Genomic DNA, 24,104 nt, shown 5'->3' with positions numbered 1-24,104 from the left:
TGATGCTCTGTACATGCCTTCACCCTCTCAATCAATACCCTCCCATATAATTTACCAGGAATACTCAACAAACTTATACCTCTGTAATTTGAGCACTCACTCTTATCCCCTTTGCCTTTGTACAATGGCACTATGCACGCATTCCGCCAATCCTCAGGCACCTCACCATGAGTCATACATACATTAAATAACCTTACCAACCAGTCAATAATACAGTCACCCCCTTTTTTAATAAATTCCACTGCAATATCATCCAAACCTGCTGCCTTGCCGGCTTTCATCTTCCGCAAAGCTTTCACTACCTCTTCTCTGTTTACCAAATCATATATATATATATTCCTAAGAGTCCACGGGGAAATATACTTGATCACGCGCAAAATTGTGATCCTTTCCAACATTATATTTATATATATATATATATATATATATATATATATATATATATATATATATATATATATATATATATATATATTTTTTTTTTTGTTTTTGTTTTTTTTTGCTTTGTCGCTGTCTCCCGCGTTTGCGAGGTAGCGCAAGGAAACAGACGAAAGAAATGTATATACATACGTCCACACACGCAAATATACATACCTACACAGCTTTCCATGGTTTACCCCAGACGCTTCACATGCCTTGATTCAATCCACTGACAGCACGTCAACCCCGGTATACCACATCGCTCCAATTCACTCTATTCCTTGCCCTCCTTTCACCCTCCTGCATGTTCAGGCCCCGATCACACAAAATCTTTTTCACTCCATCTTTCCACCTCCAATTTGGTCTCCCTCTTCTCCTCGTTCCCTCCACCTCCGACACATATATCCTCTTGGTCAATCTTTCCTCACTCATTCTCTCCATGTGCCCAAACCATTTCAAAACACCCTCTTCTGCTCTCTCAACCACGCTCTTTTTATTTCCACACATCTCTCTTACCCTTACGTTACTTACTCGATCAAACGTACTCTTTTCTTTAAGCAAAAGCTAATATTTTGAGTGTGTGGGTGTGTGTGTGTGTGTGTGTGTGTGTGTGTGTGTGTGTGTGTGTGTGTGATGAAAGGACTATTAGAAAAAAAAATATGCCAAGTTCTGGAGTGCTGCACGAGCTGGTTTTCCACGAACCACATTTTTGGTGGCGCTTACCCTCGCACAGTACTAACAACATACCTAGGATGACCTTCGTTTATTTGCCACCATTTTCTTATCTGAAGATATTAATGGGTACCGGAACTATGGGAAATAACTTCTATTTTGCATATCTTCAAGGAGATTAAATCGCTCACAAATATTTTCTTATAAACGAAAGAGAGAGGGAGAGAGAAAGAAAGAGAAAGGAAGAAACCCAAACGGGAAATGTAAATTCCAAAGCGTCAGGGGCACGAAATATGTTCCGGACAATATTAAGTGATGCACGGGGCGGGGCGTTCCACGGTGGAGGCGAGTATAAAATGCAGGAACCTCGCTCTGTACGCGCCACTCCTCCTCCTGCACGACTCTTTACTCGTCAATCCTACACAACAGGTGAGTACTACTCCTCCACACACACACACAACTCCATTTCCTGCAAGAGGGAAACGTTCTATTGGGCCACACATACAAATCTTTCTGTTACCCACAGACCGGCACCTTAGGTGTACGTTCTCTTTGATGTTGGCTTACGTTCTCTAATGTATGTAAAGCCTTTAATACCCTGGTAACATTCATAATATACTTCTCATGTTAAGCGTATCACAAGATAAATGTTGTTGTTATTACACAGTTTTTACACAATGTTAAGTCATCCAGTTGTGGTAGTGCTGAGTGTGCAAACTCAGTCTCACTTAGCCAGATGACAGGGTATATTAAACTCACTTCTCCAAGGCTAGAGAACCATACATAGTCTGATATATATATATATATATATATATATATATATATATATATATATATATATATGTGTGTGTGTGTGTGTGTGTGTGTGTTACTAGACATTGTGGGAGTTGTCACCATCGGGGAGGTATGTGTCATCATCAATGGACGAAGAGGAACACAGTCTCGTTAAGGAACTTCTCCCTCATAAGTTGTCCATAACTTCCCTGCTACTGACTGTAGGGTAGCCCTGGAGGTGCAGGAACCCCGTGAAAAAGGGTCTCAGGGTATGTGTGTGTATGCGTTTGTTTGTCGTGTGTATTCATGTGCATCCACAAGCGCATATACCGCAAGTCGAAGACACAAGTACCGGACGAACTTGCAGAGCACAGTGATCTGGTCACCCACCGCTGGACACAAGGGGTCCCGGAGTGTAGGTCTCCCACCGTCGGCCGGAGGTGGACTCTCCACTCATGACAATTTTGTTGTATTATATATAAACCTCAAATATATGATAATGTGGATATATCATCATAAACTGCCAAAGTTATAATTCTCTATCGTTAAACACGTGTCACGATGAAGCAGCCACGTACCAATATAACAACCAGGAAGTACTATAATTTCCCGTCTGTTATGACACGACCAAATCGTCGGGACACTGGTGGTAAAACCACTCCGATCATACAAGAGAATTCAAACATCAACAGACCACAGGGCCTCTGCGAGGTTGTCTGTGATCGAGAAAGATATTGTAAACACAGATCAGCCTCGTGAGTGGAGAAAGGCATGTCGATAATTCACAGAGAAAAACTTGCTAATTGTTCATGCACGTAACTGAGGTGGAGCAGATTACGTCAGTCGTGGACTTAGAGCAAATTATTCATCAAGTTTATTCATAAACGAATATATGGTATGTTGGTTTCAGCCACTCTAATGAGTAAATCATTTCATTTGTTAACAAAGCTATTGAAGAAAAAGTACTCAGCCTCATTTGAGGAAAAACGTTTGCCCACTACTAGTGATATCAGACAAATCAAGATCCAGTAGCATGTTAGATCGAAATGACCAAAGGTTCTGATCATTCTAAATACTCGTATCTGATCACCTCTCACCCTCTTTTCGAAGTTTAATATATACAAGAAGTCTGGTCGTCTCTCAAAGGATTTGTTCACTCCAAGTACAGTCTTGACAGCTCGATGTTGTACCCTCGCCATTCTGTGAATGTCTTTTCAGGTAAGATGACCAAAACTGATCACAATATGGGAACGTACCAGTGAGTTGTAAAGAGTAAGGATGACTTTCCTAGATTTCAATTCGTAAGCCCAACTTATGAATGAAAAAAAAAAAATATTTGCTGTTTATTGCTCTTGTACACTGTTAATCAAGTTTTAGGTTACCAAAGGTTATTACGCCTACGTCTATTCCTAATTCAACTGTTGCAGTTCAACAGCATTAATACTGTAGTTTAACTTCTTGTTTTAACTAGCGATATATGAAACTCTGAACTTATTAGTATCATAATTGATTGGCCTCTTATAAGCCCCGTCCATCAGTTTTTCTATATCAGTTTGCAGCTGCAGGACGTTGAATTTCAATTGATTGATTTCCTAGCTTAGCATCCTTTGCGAAATTCGACACCTTACAATGCATCCTATTACTAATATCAGTATGTATGCGAAAGAGAACCGGTCCTAAGAATGATCCTCGTGGTACACCACTTGTTACGTCTACCCATTCGATTATCTTCCATTTTCATCAAACATATCCTCAAAACACAGTTGCGTTAGTACAGCAAGGTGAACTCCATAGTAAAATGTTTTATACAGTATCAAAACTCTATTCTATTCCTTAAGATATAGAATGAAAACTAAAAATCTCATTATCAAGAAACATTTGGAATTCTTTTATACTGTGCTCAGAACGGTCACCACCGCCTGTGCTTTGACCTTTATTATGTACAATAAAATAGAAATGGATTTTGCCGGCACCATCTTTCTTCCTGCCACCAGGAAGCTATTAGCCAATCAGCGCAGCGCAACATTTCCCAACCAGTAATGTGCTTTGTCAAGGCTACCAATGAGATAAGGGCTTTGTCCAGACAGCCAATAAGCAACGGCTTTGTTAAGTCTTGGAAAATAAGTATGTTTCATAGATTGTCGATTAATCTGTTTGTTTACCGAAGAGATATTCAAAAACTATATTAGAACAGACAGAAATTCTTGCCTGAATATATAGAAATTTCAAAAGATAGATAAACATGAGATAACCAGACAACTATGATAAACATACAGATATGGAAGTGTAGTAGCATGAGAGAGGAAATTAAACAACAAAAAAACTGACCTAACGAAAATGTTGCATCTTACTTCACAAATTTCAGATGATGGGTTAAGCAGCAACTTGTAGATGGGGCAAACCGGCGGACGTGTGTCTGACGAATCTTGTCGAAATAGGTTGGGGGAAGGGGGGGGGGGGGGGGGGCAGCAGTGGTATGAACCGCAGGGCTCGATCCTGGGACCATTTCATATGAAATCAATAAAATGCCAGGAGGACTGGATGCAGACCTGACTATATATGCGGATGATGTAAGAGGTACGAGGTGAGTTAAGAGTGAGAAGGATTGCTAAAGCTTGTAAGGTAACTTGGACAAACTCCAAAGTTGGTCAGATCCGTGGATGATCAATTTCAGCCCGAGCTAATACACAGTAATGAGGATGGGACACAGTGGAAGCCCTCGATACGATCGTTACCTATCAAGGATAAAGAGCTGCAGGAATCTCATTTATGTACGAGAACGGCTTGGGAGTTGGACAGTGTGTCTAACCTGTTGCCAGAGCTCCATCTTACGATAACTGTAGTGGAGACAAACTATACGTTGGCAAATATTGAACCGTATTCTATAATACACTGACAAGTACATGGTGAGGGATATATCAAACAACCTTTCCACATCCTACTTTAAGCTAAAACTGGTGTATCCTGCTCATACATGGTGATCCCTCTTACTGAAGAGTAAAGAACTAATAAAGATGGCTCAGAGGAGAGTGACCAAGATGATGCCGGTATTAAGAGACATGCGTTACGATGAGAAGTTAGAAGCCAACAATGTGTCCATCATGGGAGAGACAATCCTAGCCATTAATGAGTGTAAGTTCTTATACTAGTTCCCTGGTGTCAAGATTAACATTTCTTTGAAAAGATGCGAACATTGAAGAAACAAAAAACCATAAACTAGTAAAGAAGTCCTTTGATAGTACAAGAGTAGTGGACGAGTGGAATAAAGCTACCTGAGGATATTACGGATGCTGACAGCATATAGGCTTGTAAAGATGGGATTCCACGAGTGTAGAATCCCTTTCCCTTGTACCGTGCAATAGAGGAAATTACATCGAGTCACTATAAAACTCATTCAGGTACAACTGGTCGACAACTAAAAGACGTATAATCTAACGAAGAATTAGCCAAATCAGCAACTGTCGTCTTATAAAGGTATTCCTTACTCCGGTGATAGCAGCTTTGCATTGATATCAGTTTTGCAGTCGTTATGAGCAGAAATAAAGCAAAGTGAGATTCACAAGATTAGAATTTCACTGTCCAAAATGCCAACGTCCCTGATACGACAGATATCAGACCAAAAACTATTAAACAATGAATGAAAGAAAAAAGATATGGTAGAAAAAGAGACATTTGGACTCGACTTCAGCCAAGGTAACCTCTGCTACACGGTCAGCGCAGCTGTAAGCATATCCTGCCGGTGAGGAAGTACCTCAAAAAATTCGGCATAAAAGTTACACAGGGAAAACCACCGAGATTTCCCAGAATGTCAGAGTCCAGTGAGGCTCGCATCACCTCTCGAACAGTAGGAAGGCAGGCGTGCTACCACGACGGCCTTGAGGCTATAAAAGGAAAGTGGTGCGTTCAGGGAAACGATTTCCCTTTCATCATGTTCATCTTGTTGGTCTCGGCACACCCAACACTCAGCTGTGTCACTCTACCAAGCTTACTGGCAAACACGGTTGTAGTAATGTTGCCGCTTACCAAGCAAGCAATGGTCTGACTGTCAGCGGTGAAGGCGTTTGTACGCTGTATGGATGTGCATGTTATTATCCACTTATTACATGTGAACTGCTATCGAGAATGAATTCTACAGTTGTCGGAGGAAAGGCATCATTTACTCCCAATCAAATAATGAGTTTAGGAGGTAGTGGTCCGACTGGCCAGAGACGGTCCATCCATTCCTCTGGCGTCCCTGACGACTGCCTGTCCTTGTGGAAGCGTCACGATCACGCAATCTCAATCGTGAGTTTAAGACATGTTTTGTACTACTCCAGTAATTTCCGATGGTCCACTTTCCCCCCTAAGTGTTCAATAATCTCCATGTTCCACGTGTTTCCCCAGTGCCGAGGACCTCATCATGAAGGAGTGGGTGAGCGTACTGCTGCTGGTGCTGCCGGCGACGTTGCTGGTGCTAGAAGTAAAAGCCAGGCCTTCCGAGCACGAAGACGGAGAGGGTCATCATGGGTCGGACGACATGAAGGGTTTCCCCTCTCAAATGCTCCGGAAGATGTTTGGTAAGTCTCATACTCCCTTTCTGTTCGTCACACGCTCTACAGAGATGATCACCCACACTCACTGCCGATATTCCTTCTACCGATACACCGACGTTTTCTTAGTTCTCTCCCGTTCCTAGTCTTCTGTTTACAAGTGAACGTCGTCTGTCCCCCTGACGACAACGTTAGAAAATACTTACTTTCCAACAACATTCAACGATAACTGTTTCTCTAACAATATTGTCTGAAATGGACAAAATTTGCCCTCCCTTCATTTTATCTCCGTTGTTCTTTTTGTAACAAATGTCCAAATACACTCATACAATAGGAACTTAGCTCTGCATTCGTACACTTCTCTTCCTTAATCTGCGTCTCGTCACAACTAACGACACAAACTCAGATTTGGACAGGAATTCCAAGTGAGGGAAACGTAACGCAATGAAGATCTCAGCTTTGGTAACCAGTTTCATTGTACTTCTCTTTATAAAACTCCTCAATCTTTCCATCTCGACGGATCTCTGACCGCATCAATGAAGGCAGTCAACACACTTGGTGTCTCCCGTTATATGTAATCTGTCTCGGAAAACCCAACAATACACAAACATCAAAATCTGACTCGGATATACTAAGAATCCTTCTCAGATGTGGGAGATTCTTCACTTTGGTAAGTTGCTCCTATCATACAAAGGTATGATCCGTCCTTGTATGGAGTACTATCCTCACATCTGAGCAGGTTCTAGCGTATCATCCTTACGTGTCAGTGATGAGTATATGCAATATTCACATTATAAACTTTCCCATCACAACTTCATAGCTTTCACAATCTTCCCTCTGTCGCACTGTTGGTTCTCTCTCTCTCTCTCTCTCTCTCTCTCTCTCTCTCTCTCTCTCTCTCTCTACCTCCAGCTCGTATTACATTGGTCTTTGTCTGGACATTTGGATGTTTACGTCCCTCAGCCAATAATCAAATCCCGAGTTAGTTAACTGACTGAAATAGCAGTTCAATAATAAACGGGCAAACACATTTTTCCATATTTTTGTCCAAACAATATAATCTTTACATCTAAGCTCCAGTATACTTAAGTTTCGTTACTTAGAGCAATCATAACATAGATATAACACTTACACACACAACTTCAACACATCAGACATAATTACATAATGCTTTTGCCTTGCCATCACAATCCATCAAGTCGTTCACACTCGTGAACATCAGACCGACACAGGGCATCCTAACCCCACATGGTAACACTTCTCTCTGTACAGCATCACATGTGCTGCACCTCCGTATTTCTGGTGGTCTCCTACTTCATCTGGCTGTCTCTATTTTCAGATTGTGGAACATGACGCTTACGTAACCTTGTAAACACTTGGCGTTGGTAATCTGGAATACGTTTTTTACTGATATAAACCTGATGTACAGTGAATGAGGGGTTAAGTATAACTCTCTCGACCAGATATCTAGTTGTATCCTGTTTTCTCTGATATATGTTGTTATTTTCTCCTCATGCCACTTTACCACACACGTACCTTGTGACCGTTGGCAACTATGAACGTCACCATTGCCATATCCTTCTTTCCTTACATATTTGACCTTCGAAACTCTTTATCTTCCCATTTTTTTCCCCCAAATAGCTACATCCTGACCCTTCGTTAAAAGCCTTCAACACAACGCTGTCAAGTATGACCGTTTCTATATATCTATCTCAACACAGTCTACCTTTATTACTTGTACTTGTGTACACCACTGGAGAATATTTTTCTTAATTATTCTACTTATTACGAGCCAGTGCTTCGTATATTAACAGGGTTACTTCTGTCCGCAGTTTCGCAAATGTGTAGCCAGAAGAAATCGCAGAACTGTATGGAGAAAATGTCGAGCTGTTTGAATACATTGTATCCTGGAGAAGGATTACCCAATGGATCTCCGGAATGTACGTATACCTCCAGATGGTCAGTCATGCCTCAACTCGAGAAGTTAGCACATCCCCCACGTAGTTACTCTTGAAGATTTAAAAACACCCCTTCAAGGCCACTTTATATATAGGTACTTCTCATATGATTGGGTCTGCTTTTCAATGCTTAGCTGCTGTCCAAATAGACCAACTCTTTCTTCAGATGATCAGGTAAACCTCAATGGGCCATATAGATAACTAACAGAGAAGCTACAAATATAAGATAATGCTTTACACTTTAACTTAATATTTTACAGTTGGTTCGTCCTTCTGCAGGGTAGGTTCATAACTTAGAAGGTAATCATTCACTACCTAAAATGAATTTAATCAGTGACATCAAATTATGCAGATCTAAATCCTAAAAACTCAAACAACCTCAAGTAAATTTGCTTATGACATCAAATCATGCATCAGTACAACGTAAGGACTTAGATCATACACAGCAGTCGTTATGTGCTGCAAGGGAAGATCGCAGCAGATGACTACGTCAGACATTTAACTTTCCTCTAACCTCTACAGGGGAATCCACCTGCGGCGTAGATTTTGAGTGTCGCTGGAAGGCCACGGATTGCTTGATGTTTATGCAGCCAGATAAGTCTGTAGGTCAGTGTCCTCCACTTACGTTTCAAGTTATTTGAATTTAGTCCAAGTCACTCTGAACCTGAGCATAATATTCACTGCACACCTCACCGTCAACCAACACTTTCCTAACACTCTGAACTCTTCAGCAATGCACCGCACTACACTCTCTTGATTTCAGAGTTCAAAGAACACGAAAAGATCACCAATTCCTTGCGAGGTTGTTAGTTATGGTAGATGATAACTCTTAAGTCTTACTAGACTATTTGTATCTATAGCACTGCCTTCAACCACTCTATCACTGCATACCTTAACAATCCCAGAAGAGAAGGTTCTTCACCTCACTAGAGGTGAGACGTCTGTCCCCTACAGCCGATCCATTACTACAGGTGAGATCACACGATCATATCCTTAAGCAGGCTCGTAAATCGATACTTAACCATCTCTTTTGTAACCTGAACGAGTTAAGGTTGTTTATTTGGCTCTTATAGAATTGGTTTCCAAGTCTGGAATTCATATTCGTTGCTCGCCTCTGGACTTTCTCCATGGCGCGTTGTCTAACTCTTTTCCACTTTCGGTGACCAAAACTGAATACAACATTCAGACGGGGGATCCAACAAGGGCTTATAAAGAATGAGAATAACTTCCACAGACCGAAAGCCCCAAAAGCCCTACCTATTAATCCAAGAATTCTGCTCGGCCTTTTTACTGCTGTCGTGCGCTGTTGACTTGGCTCGGTAACCAGGTATCATTACACCTAAGCCTTTTCCCCATTTATCACTTGTAGCTCTACAGAACTCACACAGTTGCTTGCCTTCTCGTTTTTAGTAATCATGTGTAAAACTTTACAGTTAACGATGCCCCACCGCATACCACATCGTTCTAATTCACTCTAGTTTATCCTTGCACGTCTCTCATCCTCATGTGTGTTCAGGCCCCGATCGCTCATAATCTTTTTCACTTCATCCTTCCATCTCCAATTTGGTCTCCCGCTTCTCCTTGCTCCCTCCACCTCTAACACACATATCCTCTTTGTCAACCTTTCCTCACTCATTCTCTCCATATGTCCAAACCATTTCAACACACCCTCTTCTGCTCTCCCGCTTCTCCTCGTTCCCTCTACCTATGATACATATATCCTCTTCGTCAACCTTTCCTTACTCATTCTCTCCATATGTAAAAACCATATCAACACACTTCTGCTCTTTCAACCACACTCTTTATTTCCACACATCTCTCTTACCTTTTCATTACTTACTCGATCAAACCACCTCACCACATATTGCCCTTAAACATTTCATGTCCAACACAACCACCCTCTGTACAACCCTATCTATGGCCCATGCCTCGCAATCACATAATATTGTTGGAAATACTATTCCATCAAACATACCCATTTTTGCTCTCCGAGATAACGTTCTTGCCCTCCACACATTCTTCATCGCTCCCAGAACCTTCATCCCGTCCCCCACCCTGTGACTCACTTCCGCTTCCAAAGTTCCATTCGCTGCTAAGTCCACTTCAGGTAACTAAAACACTTCACTTCCTTCAGTTTTTCTCCATTCAAACGTACATCCCAAATGACGTGTCCCTCAATTCTGCTGAGCCTAATGACCTCGGTGTTATTCACATCTATTCTCAACTTTCTACTTTCACACACTTTTCCAAACCCAGTAACCAGCTTTTGCAGTTTCTCACTCGAATCAGCCACCAGTGATGTAACATCAGCAAACAACAACTGACTCACTTCCCAAGCCCTCTCATCTCCAACAGACTGCATACTTGCCCCTCTCTCCAAAATTCTTTCATTCACCTCCCTAACCACCGCATCCCTTAACAAATTAAACAACCATGGAGACATCACGCACCCCTGCCGGAAACCGACATTCACTGAGAACCAATCACTTTCCTCTCTTCCTTCTCGTACACATGCCTTACATCCTTGATAAAAACTTTTCACTGCTTCTAGCAGCTTACCACAACACCATATACTCTTAAGACCCTCCACAAAGCATCTCTATCACCCCTATCATATGCTTTCTCCAGATCCATAAATGCTACATACAAATCCATCTGCATCTCTCACACACATTCTTCAAAGGAAACACCTGATCCACACATCCTCTACTACTTCTGCCACCACAGTTTCTCCCCAGTCTGATGCCCTGAACATGTCTTCACCATCTCAGACAATTCCCAGGAATACTCAACAAACATGTCTCTGTAGTTTGAACGCTCACCTTTATCCCCTTTGCCTTTGTACCATGGCACTATGCATGCATTCCGCCAATCCTCAAGCACTTCACCATGATCCATACATACACTGAATATCCTTATCAACTACTCAACAACACAGTCAACCGCTTTCTTAATGAATCACTGAAATACCATCCAAACCCGTTGCCTTGCCGACTTTCATATTCCGCAAAGCTTTCACTACCTCTTCTCTCTTAACTAAACCATTCTCCCTGACCCCTCTCACTTCGCACACAACCCCGACCAAAACACCCTACATCTGCCACTCTGTCATTAAACACATTCAACAAAACTTCAAAATACTCACTCCATCTCCTTCTCACTTCACCACTATTTGTTGTCACTTCCCCCCTTGCCCCCTTCATCGATGTTCCCATTTGTTCTCTTGTCTTACGCACATTATAATCCTAATTTCAAGTCTTTTGTCTTACGCACATTATAATCCTAATTCCAAAACATCTTTTTATTACCCGTAAAGTTTAATGATACTCTATCACCCCATTTGCCTTATTTTTCAACCCTTGCACCTTTCACTTGACCTCCTGCCGCATTCTTTTATACATCTCCCAGTCATTTGCACTCCTTCCTTGTAAGTGTCGTCCAAACGCCACTCTTTTCTCTTTCACTAACTACTTCATCCCATCACTCACTACCCTTTGTAATCTGTCCACCTCCCACCTTTCTCACGCCACATGCATCTTTTGCACGTGCCATTACTGCTTCCCTTAATATATCCCATTCCTCACCCACTCCCCACACGTTATTTGCTCTCACCTTCTGCCATTCTACGCTCAATCCCTCCTGTTACTTCCTCACACAAGTCTCCTTTCCAAGCTCACTTACTCTTACCACTCTCTTCTCTTCAGTATTTTCTCTTCTGTTTTGAAAACCTTTACAATTCTTCACCTTCGCCTCCACAAAATAGTGATCAGACATCCCTCCAGTTGCCCCTTTCAGCACATTAACATCCGAAAGTCTCTCTTCCACGCGCCTATCAATTAACACGTAATCTAGTAATGCCCTCTGGCCATCTCTCCTACTTATATACGTATACTTATGTATCTCTTTTTTATACCAGGTATTCCCAATCACCAGCACACAAATCTACAAGCTCTTCACCATTTCCATTCACAACACTGAATACCCTATGTACACAAATCATACCCTCAACTGCCACATTACTCACCTTCGCATTTAAATCACTCATCACTATAACCCGGTCTCGTACACCAAAGCTACTGACACACTCACTCAGCGGCTTCCAAAACACTTGTCTCTCATGATCTTTCTTCTCATGACCAGATGCATAAGCACCAATATAATCAACATCTCTCTCCATCCACTTACAGTTTTACTCACAGCAATCTAAAATGTACTTTCTTACACTCTATCGCATACTCCTATAACTGCTTCAGAGAGTAGTGCTACGCCTCCCTTACTCTTGTCCTCTCACCAACCCCTGACTTTACTCCCAAGACTTTTCCAAACCTTTCTTTCCCTTTACCCTTGAGCTTCGTCTCAGAGCCAGAACAGCCAGGTTCCTTTCCTCAAACATACTACGTATCTCTCCTTTCTTCTCATCTTGGCTACATCCACACACACCTAAACACCGCGGTCTGAGCCTTCGAGGAGGATGGGCACTCCCTCTGTTTCCTCTTTTAGTAATTGAAATAAAAGAAGAGGGGGGTTACTTTAAAAGCAATTTGCCGATGATCACTCGTACCAAACTTTTCTCATGTTCTAATAATACTACAGGAACTAAACGATATAATCCAAACCATATTATTTCCCACTAGTCCCTTATCATTTCATCTTGCTGTACATAAATCTTTGTACCATTCAATCTTGTAACATACAAGTGACACAGGCAATGTGAACATTTCCCAGTGTGTGTCATACCGCTCTCCCTAAATCGCTTCCCTCTCGCTCTTCACATGTATTCCATCTCGCTTATATCATTTCCCACAGTTACATATCAACAATTTATTCTCACTTGTGGTCAGATTAACGACATTTCCCAATACCTTCAACTTGTGCATTCCATTACGAATATCATATTCAAGTTTGTTAACGCGCACATTTTTTTTCTGTCGTTCTTCGCTAACATTACTACTACATCTGGCGGCTGCAGCTGACAACATATGTGATAAGGTGAACGTACCCAAATGCAGGGACAAAGTGGTGAGATGTCTGGCCCTTCCAAGCCCTGGTTCAGCACCAGCCAGCAAACTCGTGGAAGGTAAGTTATACACCTTGATCGTTAGTTATACCTGTAGTCGAACAGGTACATCCACCTCATGATTACTTACACCACGTAATGATTTCGTTACACCTTAAACGTGTCAACTACAGGCACACAACAGAGGCAATTACATCCCACAGGTTCATGTGCATCTTTACACAGTTTGGTGTTTCCTGAGCCGATCATATGTATACACAGAACATCACATCGTCACACCTCACACTGCCATCTGAACTTCGAGACAAAGCTACACCCTCAGTCAACCCTAACCCTACATACTGAGATACACTTCAAATTATAGTCTGTACCTAAGATAACGTCACACTATAATGTGTTGTTATTCAATTACTTATTCGGTTAAGGACTTGTATCTGTTTTATTATTACTCTATATTATGCGAAGACTAGATATTATAACCTTTTTTCTTTGGAATAATTACTGTCATTAGGGAGGTAGGACCATACCAGGTGATCGAGTCAGCTGACAATGAGGTTAAATCACTTTTCTATCATTACCACAGTGATCAACAACTGCAAAGCCGGACCCCAGCCTGACCTGTGCCCGGAGATGGCCGTGTGCATGGAGATCATGGCTGGAGCATACACAGGTCAGTTTCCATCACTCATATCAAAGATCAGGTAAAGATACCAATTGATAATCATCGTTATAAACTTATCAAATCCTTACATCTTCCAGTTCATTAAATACCTTTTAGTATCAAGGGTCGAGAGGTTTTCTTATCTTTTTTTTTTTAGTATTAAAGTGTTTGATCCTTCCCTTCTATCGGCAATCGAGTCACTGAGGTCAGTTGCCTTTCCACTTATTCACATCCAGCCTCTTACTCACCAGCCCATCCATACCTGTTCATGTATTCCAGTCATCTACATCATTATGTCTCTGAGAACACGTAAAAGCCTACAACCCTCGGTAATGAGCCTACACACGTTTCGTCTCTAGCGGTTCGATACTCACAAATCCTTTGTTAGAGATATGATCCCTTGTTATCAAACAGAGTAGAAACAATAAAGAGACATCCTAAATATACAGAAGGTTGAATACAGTAAGTGAATAAGTGGCATAAAGTAAATTTTTACCTAATGAGGCAGAATAATCTTAAACATAAGTACCTCGATTAAAAGTCCAAGACAACCCATGAACCCATGCGTCAGATATGAAAGCCACTGGAATCTGTGATACAGTACTGGCTATCATACTGAACACTACACTTAATGTTCCTCTCTCAACAGAACCGGAACCAGAGGGAGAATACGAACCAGAACCAGAAGGAGAGTACGAGCCAGAACCTGAAGGAGAGTACGAGCCAGAACCTGAGGGAGAGTATGAGCCAGAACCTGAGGGAGAGTACGAGCCAGAACCAGGACAGAAAGGAGAGCCAGAAAAGCTGACGGTCCCTGAATGCAAAGCAGAGATGGTGGAGTGCATGAATATGTTAGAACCTGGACCCGAGGAAATGCCTGATGGTAAGGATCTGTCACCTCGTCCATCTCGCGAACACAGGCCAAGGTCATGGTGCGGTTAGATCATATATAAACAGCCATGTACTCTTTAAGTATGTCGTGTATGATCACGTCAACAACAAACCTAATAGCCTGTTACTGGCTGAAGGAGCTGATGAGCTGTACATTCTCTCACCCAATTCATAATGACCAACCAATTGGAAATGATTATCTAGTTAATAATGACCAACCAATTGGAAATGATTATCTAGTCTCTTCTTCAACAACTCTATTCTCTTTTTTTTTCCCTTCATAACAGCAGTAGGCTGTTTATTCCACTTCTCATTTACCCTATCAGTACGAAGACCTCTTCTCCTGAGGTGTGCGAGAACACACACCATCACTCTCATGTTTCTCTGACCAAGCCGCTTATACCAGATATATTTCCTTGTCTTAAACACTCTTGATAATATGCAACACACGGTGCATTTCCGTCCTGTGATGATAACACAGGCAGTGACCCCGTCTCCACTACTTCCAGAGGACAAAGTGTGTTCGAGCAGCACCGACCCCGACTGCCGTGCCAAGTTCAAGAAATGCATGATGAAGATGCACTCGACGGGAAAGGAGGCTGACACAAAGAGTAAGTTGCTAAAGCCAAAACCTCAGCAGGTTCATCTATCGCGTGATGGTCGCAATGAATAGCTGTTGTGCAATGGTCATTGCTACTAGGCTTAATCAATAACATTTACTAGAACGATGTTTCTCGAAGCGTTTGTTTGGCCATGTATGTATGGATGGCCAAGAAACTCCATTGGCGCAGGACTTATAATGATGCCAAAAATACCAGCATTCCAGAAACATTTTCCCCAATGAAAAAATGAAAAAGCTAGAAACTCGCGATAAGGTACTAGACATAGTCTGATTAACGTACCGAAATGGCCATTTTTGTATTTTCAAAAGCATAACCTATCGATATGTGGCCATTTTCATTCTAATATGCTTCATTCACATTTGTGAAGCTGGTGGCAACTAATCAGCAGCTTATACTCATGAAATATGCTTCTTGCCTTATTTTCTCATATATATATATATATATATATATATATATATATATATATATATATATATATATATATATATATATATAGATGTATAAAAGAAACAGGCAGGAGGTCAAGAGAAAGGCGCAAGAGGTGAAAAAGAGGGCAAATGAGAGTTGGGGTGAGAGAGTATCATTAAATTTTAGGGAGAATAAAAAGATGTTCTGGAAGGAGGTAAATAAAGTGCGTAAGACAAGGGAGCAAATGGGAACTTCAGTGAAGGGGGCTGATGGGGAGGTGATAACAAGTAGTGGTGATGTGAGAAGGAGATGGAGTGAGTATTTTGAAGGTTTGTTGAATGTGTTTGATGATAGAGTGGCAGATATAGGGTGTTTTGGTCGAGGTGGTGTGCAAAGTGAGAGGGTTAGGGAGAATGATTTGGTAAACAGAGAAGAGGTAGTAAAAGCTTTCCGGAAGATGAAAGCCGGCAAGGCAGTGGGTTTGGATGGTATTGCAGTGGAATTTATTAAAAAAGGGGGTGACTGTATTACTGACTGGTTGGTAAGGTTATTTAATGTATGTATGATTCATGGTGAGGTGCCTGAGGATTGGTGGAATGCCTGCATAGTGCCATTGTACAAAGGCAAAGGGGACAAAGGTGAGTGCTCAAATTACAGAGGTATAACTTTGTTGAGTATTCCTGGGAAATTATATGGGAGGATATTGATTGAGAGGGTGAAGGCATGTACAGAGCATCAGGTTGGGGAAGCGTCGTGTGGTTTCAGAAGTGATAGAGGATGTGTGGATCAGGTGTTTGCTTTGAGGAATGTAAGTGAGAAATACTTAGAAAAGCAAATGGATTTGTATGTAGCATTTATGGAGTTGGAGAAGGCATATGATAGAGCTGATAGAGATGCTCTGTGGAAGGTATTAAGAATATATGGTTTGGGAGGCAAGTTGTTAGAAGCAGTGAAAAGTTTTTATCGAGGATGTAAGGCATGTGTACGTGTAGGAAGAGAGGAAAGTGACTGGTTCTCAGTGAATGTAGGTTTGCGGCAGGGGTGTGTCATGTCCCCATGGTTGTTTAATTTGTTTATGGATGGGGTTGTTAGGGAGGTGAATGCAAGATTTTTGGAAAGAGGGGCAAGTATGCAGTCTGTTGCGGATGAGAGAGCTTGTAAAGTGAGTCAGTTGTTGTTCGCTGATGATACAGCGCTGGTGGCTGATTCATGTGAGTAACTGCAGAAGCTGGTGACTGAGTTTGGTAAAGTGTGTGAAAGAAGAAAGTTGAGAGTAAATGTGAATAAGAGCAAGGTTATTAAGTACAGTAGGGTTGAGGGTCAAGTCAATTGGGAGGCAAGTCTGAATGAAGAAAAACTGGAGGAAGTGAAGTGTTTTAGATATCTGGGAGTGGATTTGGCAGCGGATGGAACCATGGAAGCGGAAGTTAATCATAGGGTGGGGGAGGGGGCGAAAATTCTGGAAGCCTTGAAGAATGTGTGGAAGTCGAGAACATTATCTCGGAAAGCAAAAATGGGTATGTTTGAAGGAAGAGTGGTTCCAACAATGTTGTATGGTTGCGAGGCGTGGGCAATATATAGAGTTGTGCGGAGGAGGGTGGATGTGTTGGAAATGAGATGTTTGAGGACAATATGTGGTGTGAGATGGTTCGATCGAGTAAGTAATAATAGGGTAAGAGAGATGTGTGGTAATAAAAAGAGTGTGGCTGAGAGAGCAGAGGAGGGTGTTTTGAAATGGTTTGGTCACATGGAGAGAATGAGTGAGGAAAGATTGACAAAGAGGATATATGTGTCAGAGGTGGAGGGAACGAGGAGAAGTGGGAGACCAAATTGGAGGTGGAAAGATGGAGTGAAAAAGATTTTGAATGATCGGGGCCTGAACATGCAAGAGGGTGAAAGGCGTGCGAGGAATAGAGTGAATTGGAACGATGTGGTATACCGGGGTCGACGTGCTGTCAATGGATTGAACCAGGGCATGTGAAGCGTCTGGGGTAAACCATGGAAAGTTCTGTGAGGCCTGGATGTGAAAAGGGAGCTGTGGTTTCGGTGCATTATTACATGACAGCTAGAGACTGAGTGTGAACGAATGGGGCCTTTGTTGTCTTCCTAGCGCTACCTCACACACACGAGGGGGGAGGGGGTTGTTATTTCATGTGTGGCAGGGTGGCGATGGGAATGAATAAAGGCAGACAGTATGAATCATGTACATGTGTATATATGTATATGTCTGTGTGTGTATATATATGTACACGTTACGATGTATAGGTATGTATATGTGCGTGTGTGGACGTGTATGTATATACATGTGTATGTGGGTGGATTGGGCCATTCTTTCGTCTGTTTCCTTGCGCTACCTCGCTAACGCGGGAGACAGCGACAAAGCAAAATAAATAAATAGGTAAACATATATATATTGGAAAGGATCACAATTTTGCGCGTGATCGAGATATTCCTAAGACTCCACGGGGAAAATGAAACACGGTAAGTTCCCAAGTGCACTTTCGTGTAATAATCACATCATCAGGGGAGACACAAGAGAGAAATATAAGTCAGTTGATATACATCGAAGAGACGAAGCTAGGACGCCATTTGGTAAACATGTGACAATCACATGTTTACCAAATGGCGTCCTAGCTTCGTCTCTTCGATGTACATCAACTGACTGATATTTCTCTCTTGTGTCTACCCTGATGATGTGATTATTACACGAAAGTGCACTTGGGAACTTACCGTGTTTCATTTCCCACGTGTACTCTTAGGATGGTATTGCAGTAGAATTTATTAAAAAAGGGGGTGACTGTATTATTGAATGGTTGGTAAGGTTATTTAATGTATGTATGACTCACGGTGAGGTGCCTGAGGATTGGCGGAATGCGTGCATAGTGCCATTGTACAAAGGCAAAAGGGATAAGAGTGAGTGCGCAAATTACAGAGGTATAAGTTTGTTGAGTATTCCTGGTAAATTATATGGGAGGGTATTGATTGAGAGGGTGAAGGCATGTACAGAGCATCAGATTGGGGAAGAGCAGTGTGGTTTCAGAAGTGGTAGAGGATGTGTGGATCAGGTGTTTGCTTTGAAGAATGTATGTGAGAAATACTTAGAAAAGCAAATGGATTTGTATGTAGCATTTATGGATCTGGAGAGGGCATATGATAGAGTTATATATATATATGATATATATATTTTTTTTCTTTGTCGCTGTCTCCCGCGTTTGCGAGGTAGCGCAAGGAAACAGACGAAAAAAATGGCCTAACCCACCCCCATACACATGTATATACATACGTCCACGCACGCAAATATACATACCTACACAGCTTTCCATGGTTTACCCCAGACGCTTCACATGCCTTGATTCAATCCACTGACAGCACGTCAACCTCGGTATACCACATCGATCCAATTCACTCTATTCCTTGCCCTCCTTTCACCCTCCTGCATGTTCAGGCCCCGATCACACAAAATCTTTTTCACTCCATCTTTCCACCTCCAATTTGGTCTCCCACTTCTCCTCGTTCCCTCCACCTCCGACACATATATCCTCTTGGTCAATCTTTCCTCACTCATTCTCTCCATGTGCCCAAACCATTTCAAAACACCCTCTTCTGCTCTCTCAACCACGCTCTTTTTATTTCCACACATCTCTCTTACCCTTACGTTACTTATTCGATCAAACCACCTCACACCACACATTGTCCTCAAACATCTCATTTCCAGCACATCCATCCTCCTGCGCACCACTCTATCCATAGCCCACGCCTCGCAACCATACAACATTGTTGGAACCACTATTCCTTCAAACATACCCATTTTTGCTTTCCGAGGTAATTTTTTCGACTTCCACACATTCTTCAAGGCTCCCAGAATTTTCGCCCCCTCCCCCACCCTATGATCCACTTCCGCTTCCATGGTTCCATCCGCTGCCAGATCCACTCCCAGATATCTAAAACACTTTACTTCCTCCAGTTTTGCTCCATTCAAACTTACCTCCCAATTGACTTGACCCTCAACCCTACTGTACCTAATAACCTTGCTCTTATTCACATTTACTCTTAACTTTCTTCTTTCACACACTTTACCAAACTCAGTCACCAGCTTCTGCAGTTTCTCACATGAATCAGCCACCAGCGCTGTATCATCAGCGAACAACAACTGACTCACTTCCCAAGCTCTCTCATCCCCAACAGACTTCATACTTGCCCCTCTTTCCAAAACTCTTGCATTCACCTCCCTAACAACCCCATCCATAAACAAATTAAACAACCATGGAGACATCACACACCCCTGCCGCAAACCTACCGCAAGGCAGCAGGTTTGGATGGTATTGCAGTGGAATTTATTAAAAAAGGGGGTGACTGTATTATTGACTGGTTGGTAAGGTTATTTAATGTATGTATGACTCATGGTGAGGTGCCTGAGGATTGGCGGAATGCGTGCATAGTGCCATTGTACAAAGGCAAAGGGGATAAGAGTGAGTGCTCAAATTACAGAGGTATAAGTTTGTTGAGTATTCCTGGTAAATTATATGGGAGGGTATTGATTGAGAGGGTGAAGGCATGTACAGAGCATCAGATTGGGGAAGAGCAGTGTGGTTTCAGAAGTGGTAGAGGATGTGTGGATCAGATGTTTGCTTTGAAGAATGTATGTGAGAAATACTTAGAAAAGCAAATGGATTTGTATGTAGCATTTATGGATCTGGAGAAGGCATATGATAGAGTTGATAGAGATGCTCTGTGGAAGGTATTAAGAATATATGGTGTGGGAGGCAAGTTGTTAGAAGCAGTGAAAAGTTTTTATCGAGGATGTAAGGCATGTGTACGTGTAGGAAGAGAGGAAAGTGATTGGTTCTCAGTGAATATATATATATATATATATATATATATATATATATATATATATATATATATATACATATATATATATATATATATATATATATATATTTCTTTTCTTTCATACTATTCGCCATTTCCCGCATTAGCGAGGTAGCGTTGGGAACAGAGGACTGGGCCATTGAGGGAATATCCTCACCTGGGCCCCTTCTCTGTTCCCTCTTTTGGAAAATTAAAAAAAAAAAAAAAAAAAAAAAAAAAAGTTAGGGGGAGAAAGAATACTTCCCACGTATTCCCTGCGTGTCGTAGAAGGCGACTAAAAGGGGAGGGAGCGGGTGGCTGGAAATCCTCCACTCTCGTTTTTTTTTTTAATTTTCCAAAAGAAGTAACAGAGAAGGGGGCCAGGTGAGGATATTCCCTCTAAGGCCCAGTCCTCTGTTCTTAACGCTACCTCACTAATGCGGGAAATGGCGAATAGTATGAAAGAAAGAATATATATATATATATATATATATATATATATATATATATATATATATATATACTATTCGCCATTTCCCGCGTCAGCAAGGTAGCGCCACGAACAGAGGACCGAGCCCTTGAGGGAACATAGTCATCAAAAGTGTCTTACCCAGCAAGTCGATGTCTTGAGTATATAATGACTATTACGAATGGTTTAAGTATGGGCAGTAGTTATGAGGATGGTAAGCATGGTCATTATTACTAGACTAATCTATCACGTTATTGTGCTAATGGTCATTACAACAATCTAACTAATGATTTAACTTAACACCAAATCCTTCATATCAAAACGAATAATATATAAGAAATTATATAGAAATGAAGAAGGTGGAGGAAAGATACGTCAAGGAGTGGAAAGAGAGAGAAACAAATGTGTGCAGATCAGCGGGACTGTACAACCTAGAAATCATCAAAGTTTTAATTGGTCACAAACATATTTGACTCTGAGGCTCGCAAATTTTCTTATTCTCTTGTAGACTAAATTGCTTCCCATCTCATCTAATCTTCCTTTCTATTGTTCACTGCAGCAGCGGAGGACATGATGTGTATGGACAACCAGCTGGACGACTGCCCAGCTCGGGCCATGGCATGCAAAAAGGCCGTACATCCAGACAAAGCGTTCATGAAGGTCAAGAAGGAATGCTTCATCAAAGCTCCAGGTGAAAGGACTTGGTCTTGTTGTATAACTCTGCTTCCGTGAATCATGAATCATTCATTTCCTTCCCCTTATCTAAGGATTCTATTGAATCAATGCACTTTCATCATAGGCTGGTGAGGACAGAAAGATTAGAAATTTTGATCATTCTCAGTTTAAAGCTGATAGTATTACCCAGAGTGTTCGCAAAATATGTTTCCTTGGTACAAGACGGTGTACAGATGACTGTATCTCTATCAACACTGAGGTATGTTTCCAGGTTGTCCTGCTGACCCGATGACGGATCCTGCAACTCAGGAGAGCATGTTGATGTGTCTGGAGCCGGTGAGTGACACGGCTTCGCCTCGTTCTCTGTTCTGTACTTGTCATTAACTTGCCCCGATTGTGGTTATTTTACTCAAGGATACCAGAGTGCATCTCCTTGAATAGGTTCTTAACGTTTACACTTTCACTACTGACCCAAATTCATCTTCCAGGACTTGAGGAAGCATATGGAAGGTCTCGACAACTCCGTATTCCCAAGTTACGAAACCTGCTTCACAAACAACCTAATGGTAAGGACGCAAGATATTCTTTATACTGGTCAAGTCTTACGTGAATTACCCCATAGTCATTCAACTCTCACAGACGTAAATCTCTCTCACAATTCGTGTCTTTCAAATGTGATTAGAAATCAGTTACGCCACAGCTGGTCGTCTGTAAGCTTAATGAATGCTGGAGGGTAAGATTCCTGCGCTTTCCTTTACAGGAAGGGTTCATGTGCCTTATGAAGTCCTGCATCCCCAAGATTACACTGTAAGACTCCACCGACTCTTGCCTCGGTGACAGTAACAAGATGGTAACATCCTGGTGAAGTCCAGACAGATGGAAGTGTTGGACTAGCCCCGTCTGTCACCAGGACCAGCTGAACAGAGGCAGCTGGCGACACACCAGCGGCTGAAATGCTACTCGCCCAAGATGAAGCATCGCTCAACCCAGGTTGTTTCTATATGGACGACAAATCCCGGGAAATTTGCGACTCACTGCAACACTCCTGCCGTCATACACTCATGACGTGCGTCACTGGGAATATTTCTATCTGTTTATATGGTCATTTCATGACTTCTTTCCTATCATATCCTCCAAACACAACCATTATAACCTAAAGACAAGACTACATACAGTTACCAGTATTCATTAAAAACAACCATTATAACCTAAAGACAAGATTGCCCACAGTTACCAGTATTCCCTAAAGACAACCATTATAACCTAAAGTTTACACCAATAATCTTTTATAACCCAGAATGATGGCAACAAATAGTGTTTTTCTTTCCCTTGTACAAACATGCTTTGGTAGCGATGACGCTGTTACATGTACACGTCCGTCCTGGCCAGCCTCTGGTGGTTACATCATCAAGACGTATATAAAGGAATCCAGTTATTCACATGGAATTCTGACCTTAAGAAATGGGAAGGTAGAAGAAATACAAACGACTTAAAACCTAGATTTTCTATAATGTTGTAGGCTCCACTCACGACATAAGTCCACATCAAGGCCCGGCTTATTTTGAAATATAGAGAGAATTACGAAACGGAGTAAGAAAAGACAAGGAAAAGTATTCACGAATTCTGGAGGAAGTGAAAACTTTCTTTTGAAATGTTCGTTACCAGAATTCCGGCGAAGATTACCTTGAGCACATACCACCATGTGATGTACCTTCACCAGTCTCGTAGACCGAAAATTTACAGTTAGTATGGGGTAATAATAATCTCTTCTTTTTCCGTACTTGATTGCAGTTTCCCGGGTTAGGGAGGTAGCGCCAGGAATAGACGAAGAAAGGCCACATCCGCTCGCATCCATTCTCTAGCTCTCATGTGAAATGCATCGAAACCACAGGTCACTATCTACATCCAGTCCCCAAAGACCTTTCCACTGTTTACTTCGGACGTTTCACATGCTTCGGTTCAATCCACCAACAGCACGTCAACTCCAGTATACCACATCATTCCAATGCACTCTATCCAGTGCTTGCCTCTCACCCTCCTGCATGTTCATGCCTCGATCGCTTAAAATCTTTTTCGCTCAATCCTTCCATCTCCAATTGGTCTTCACGTTCTCCTTGTTCCCTCCACTTCTGAAACATATATCCTCTTTGTCAACC

The 24,104-nt window shown here is 41.8% G+C and overlaps 2 protein-coding genes across 8 annotated transcripts in view; one reads left to right on the top strand and one right to left on the bottom strand.

The window, feature by feature from the left end:
- Positions 1-24,104, bottom strand: part of Lrp4 (LDL receptor related protein 4) — a 497,094-nt gene that overhangs the window by 185,169 nt on the left and 287,821 nt on the right. The window lies entirely within an intron of this gene.
- LOC139750853 (uncharacterized) lies at positions 1,420-23,260 on the top strand. Its single transcript, XM_071665650.1, has 12 exons — positions 1,420-1,521; positions 6,250-6,422; positions 8,228-8,335; positions 8,876-8,959; positions 13,323-13,430; positions 13,954-14,040; positions 14,681-14,914; positions 15,432-15,533; positions 21,833-21,964; positions 22,220-22,284; positions 22,437-22,514; positions 22,709-23,260. The coding sequence occupies exons 2-12, from the start codon at positions 6,266-6,268 to the stop codon at positions 22,757-22,759; spliced, it is 1,206 nt and encodes a 401-aa protein (XP_071521751.1). The 5' UTR covers positions 1,420-1,521; positions 6,250-6,265; the 3' UTR covers positions 22,760-23,260.

The sequence above is a fragment of the Panulirus ornatus genome, chromosome 10 (assembly GCF_036320965.1).
Source record: "Panulirus ornatus isolate Po-2019 chromosome 10, ASM3632096v1, whole genome shotgun sequence".
In the NCBI taxonomy this organism is placed as follows: Eukaryota; Metazoa; Arthropoda; class Malacostraca; order Decapoda; family Palinuridae; genus Panulirus; species Panulirus ornatus.
The sequence above is the reverse complement of the archived record's forward strand: the minus strand, read 5'-3'. Positions and strand labels throughout refer to the sequence as shown.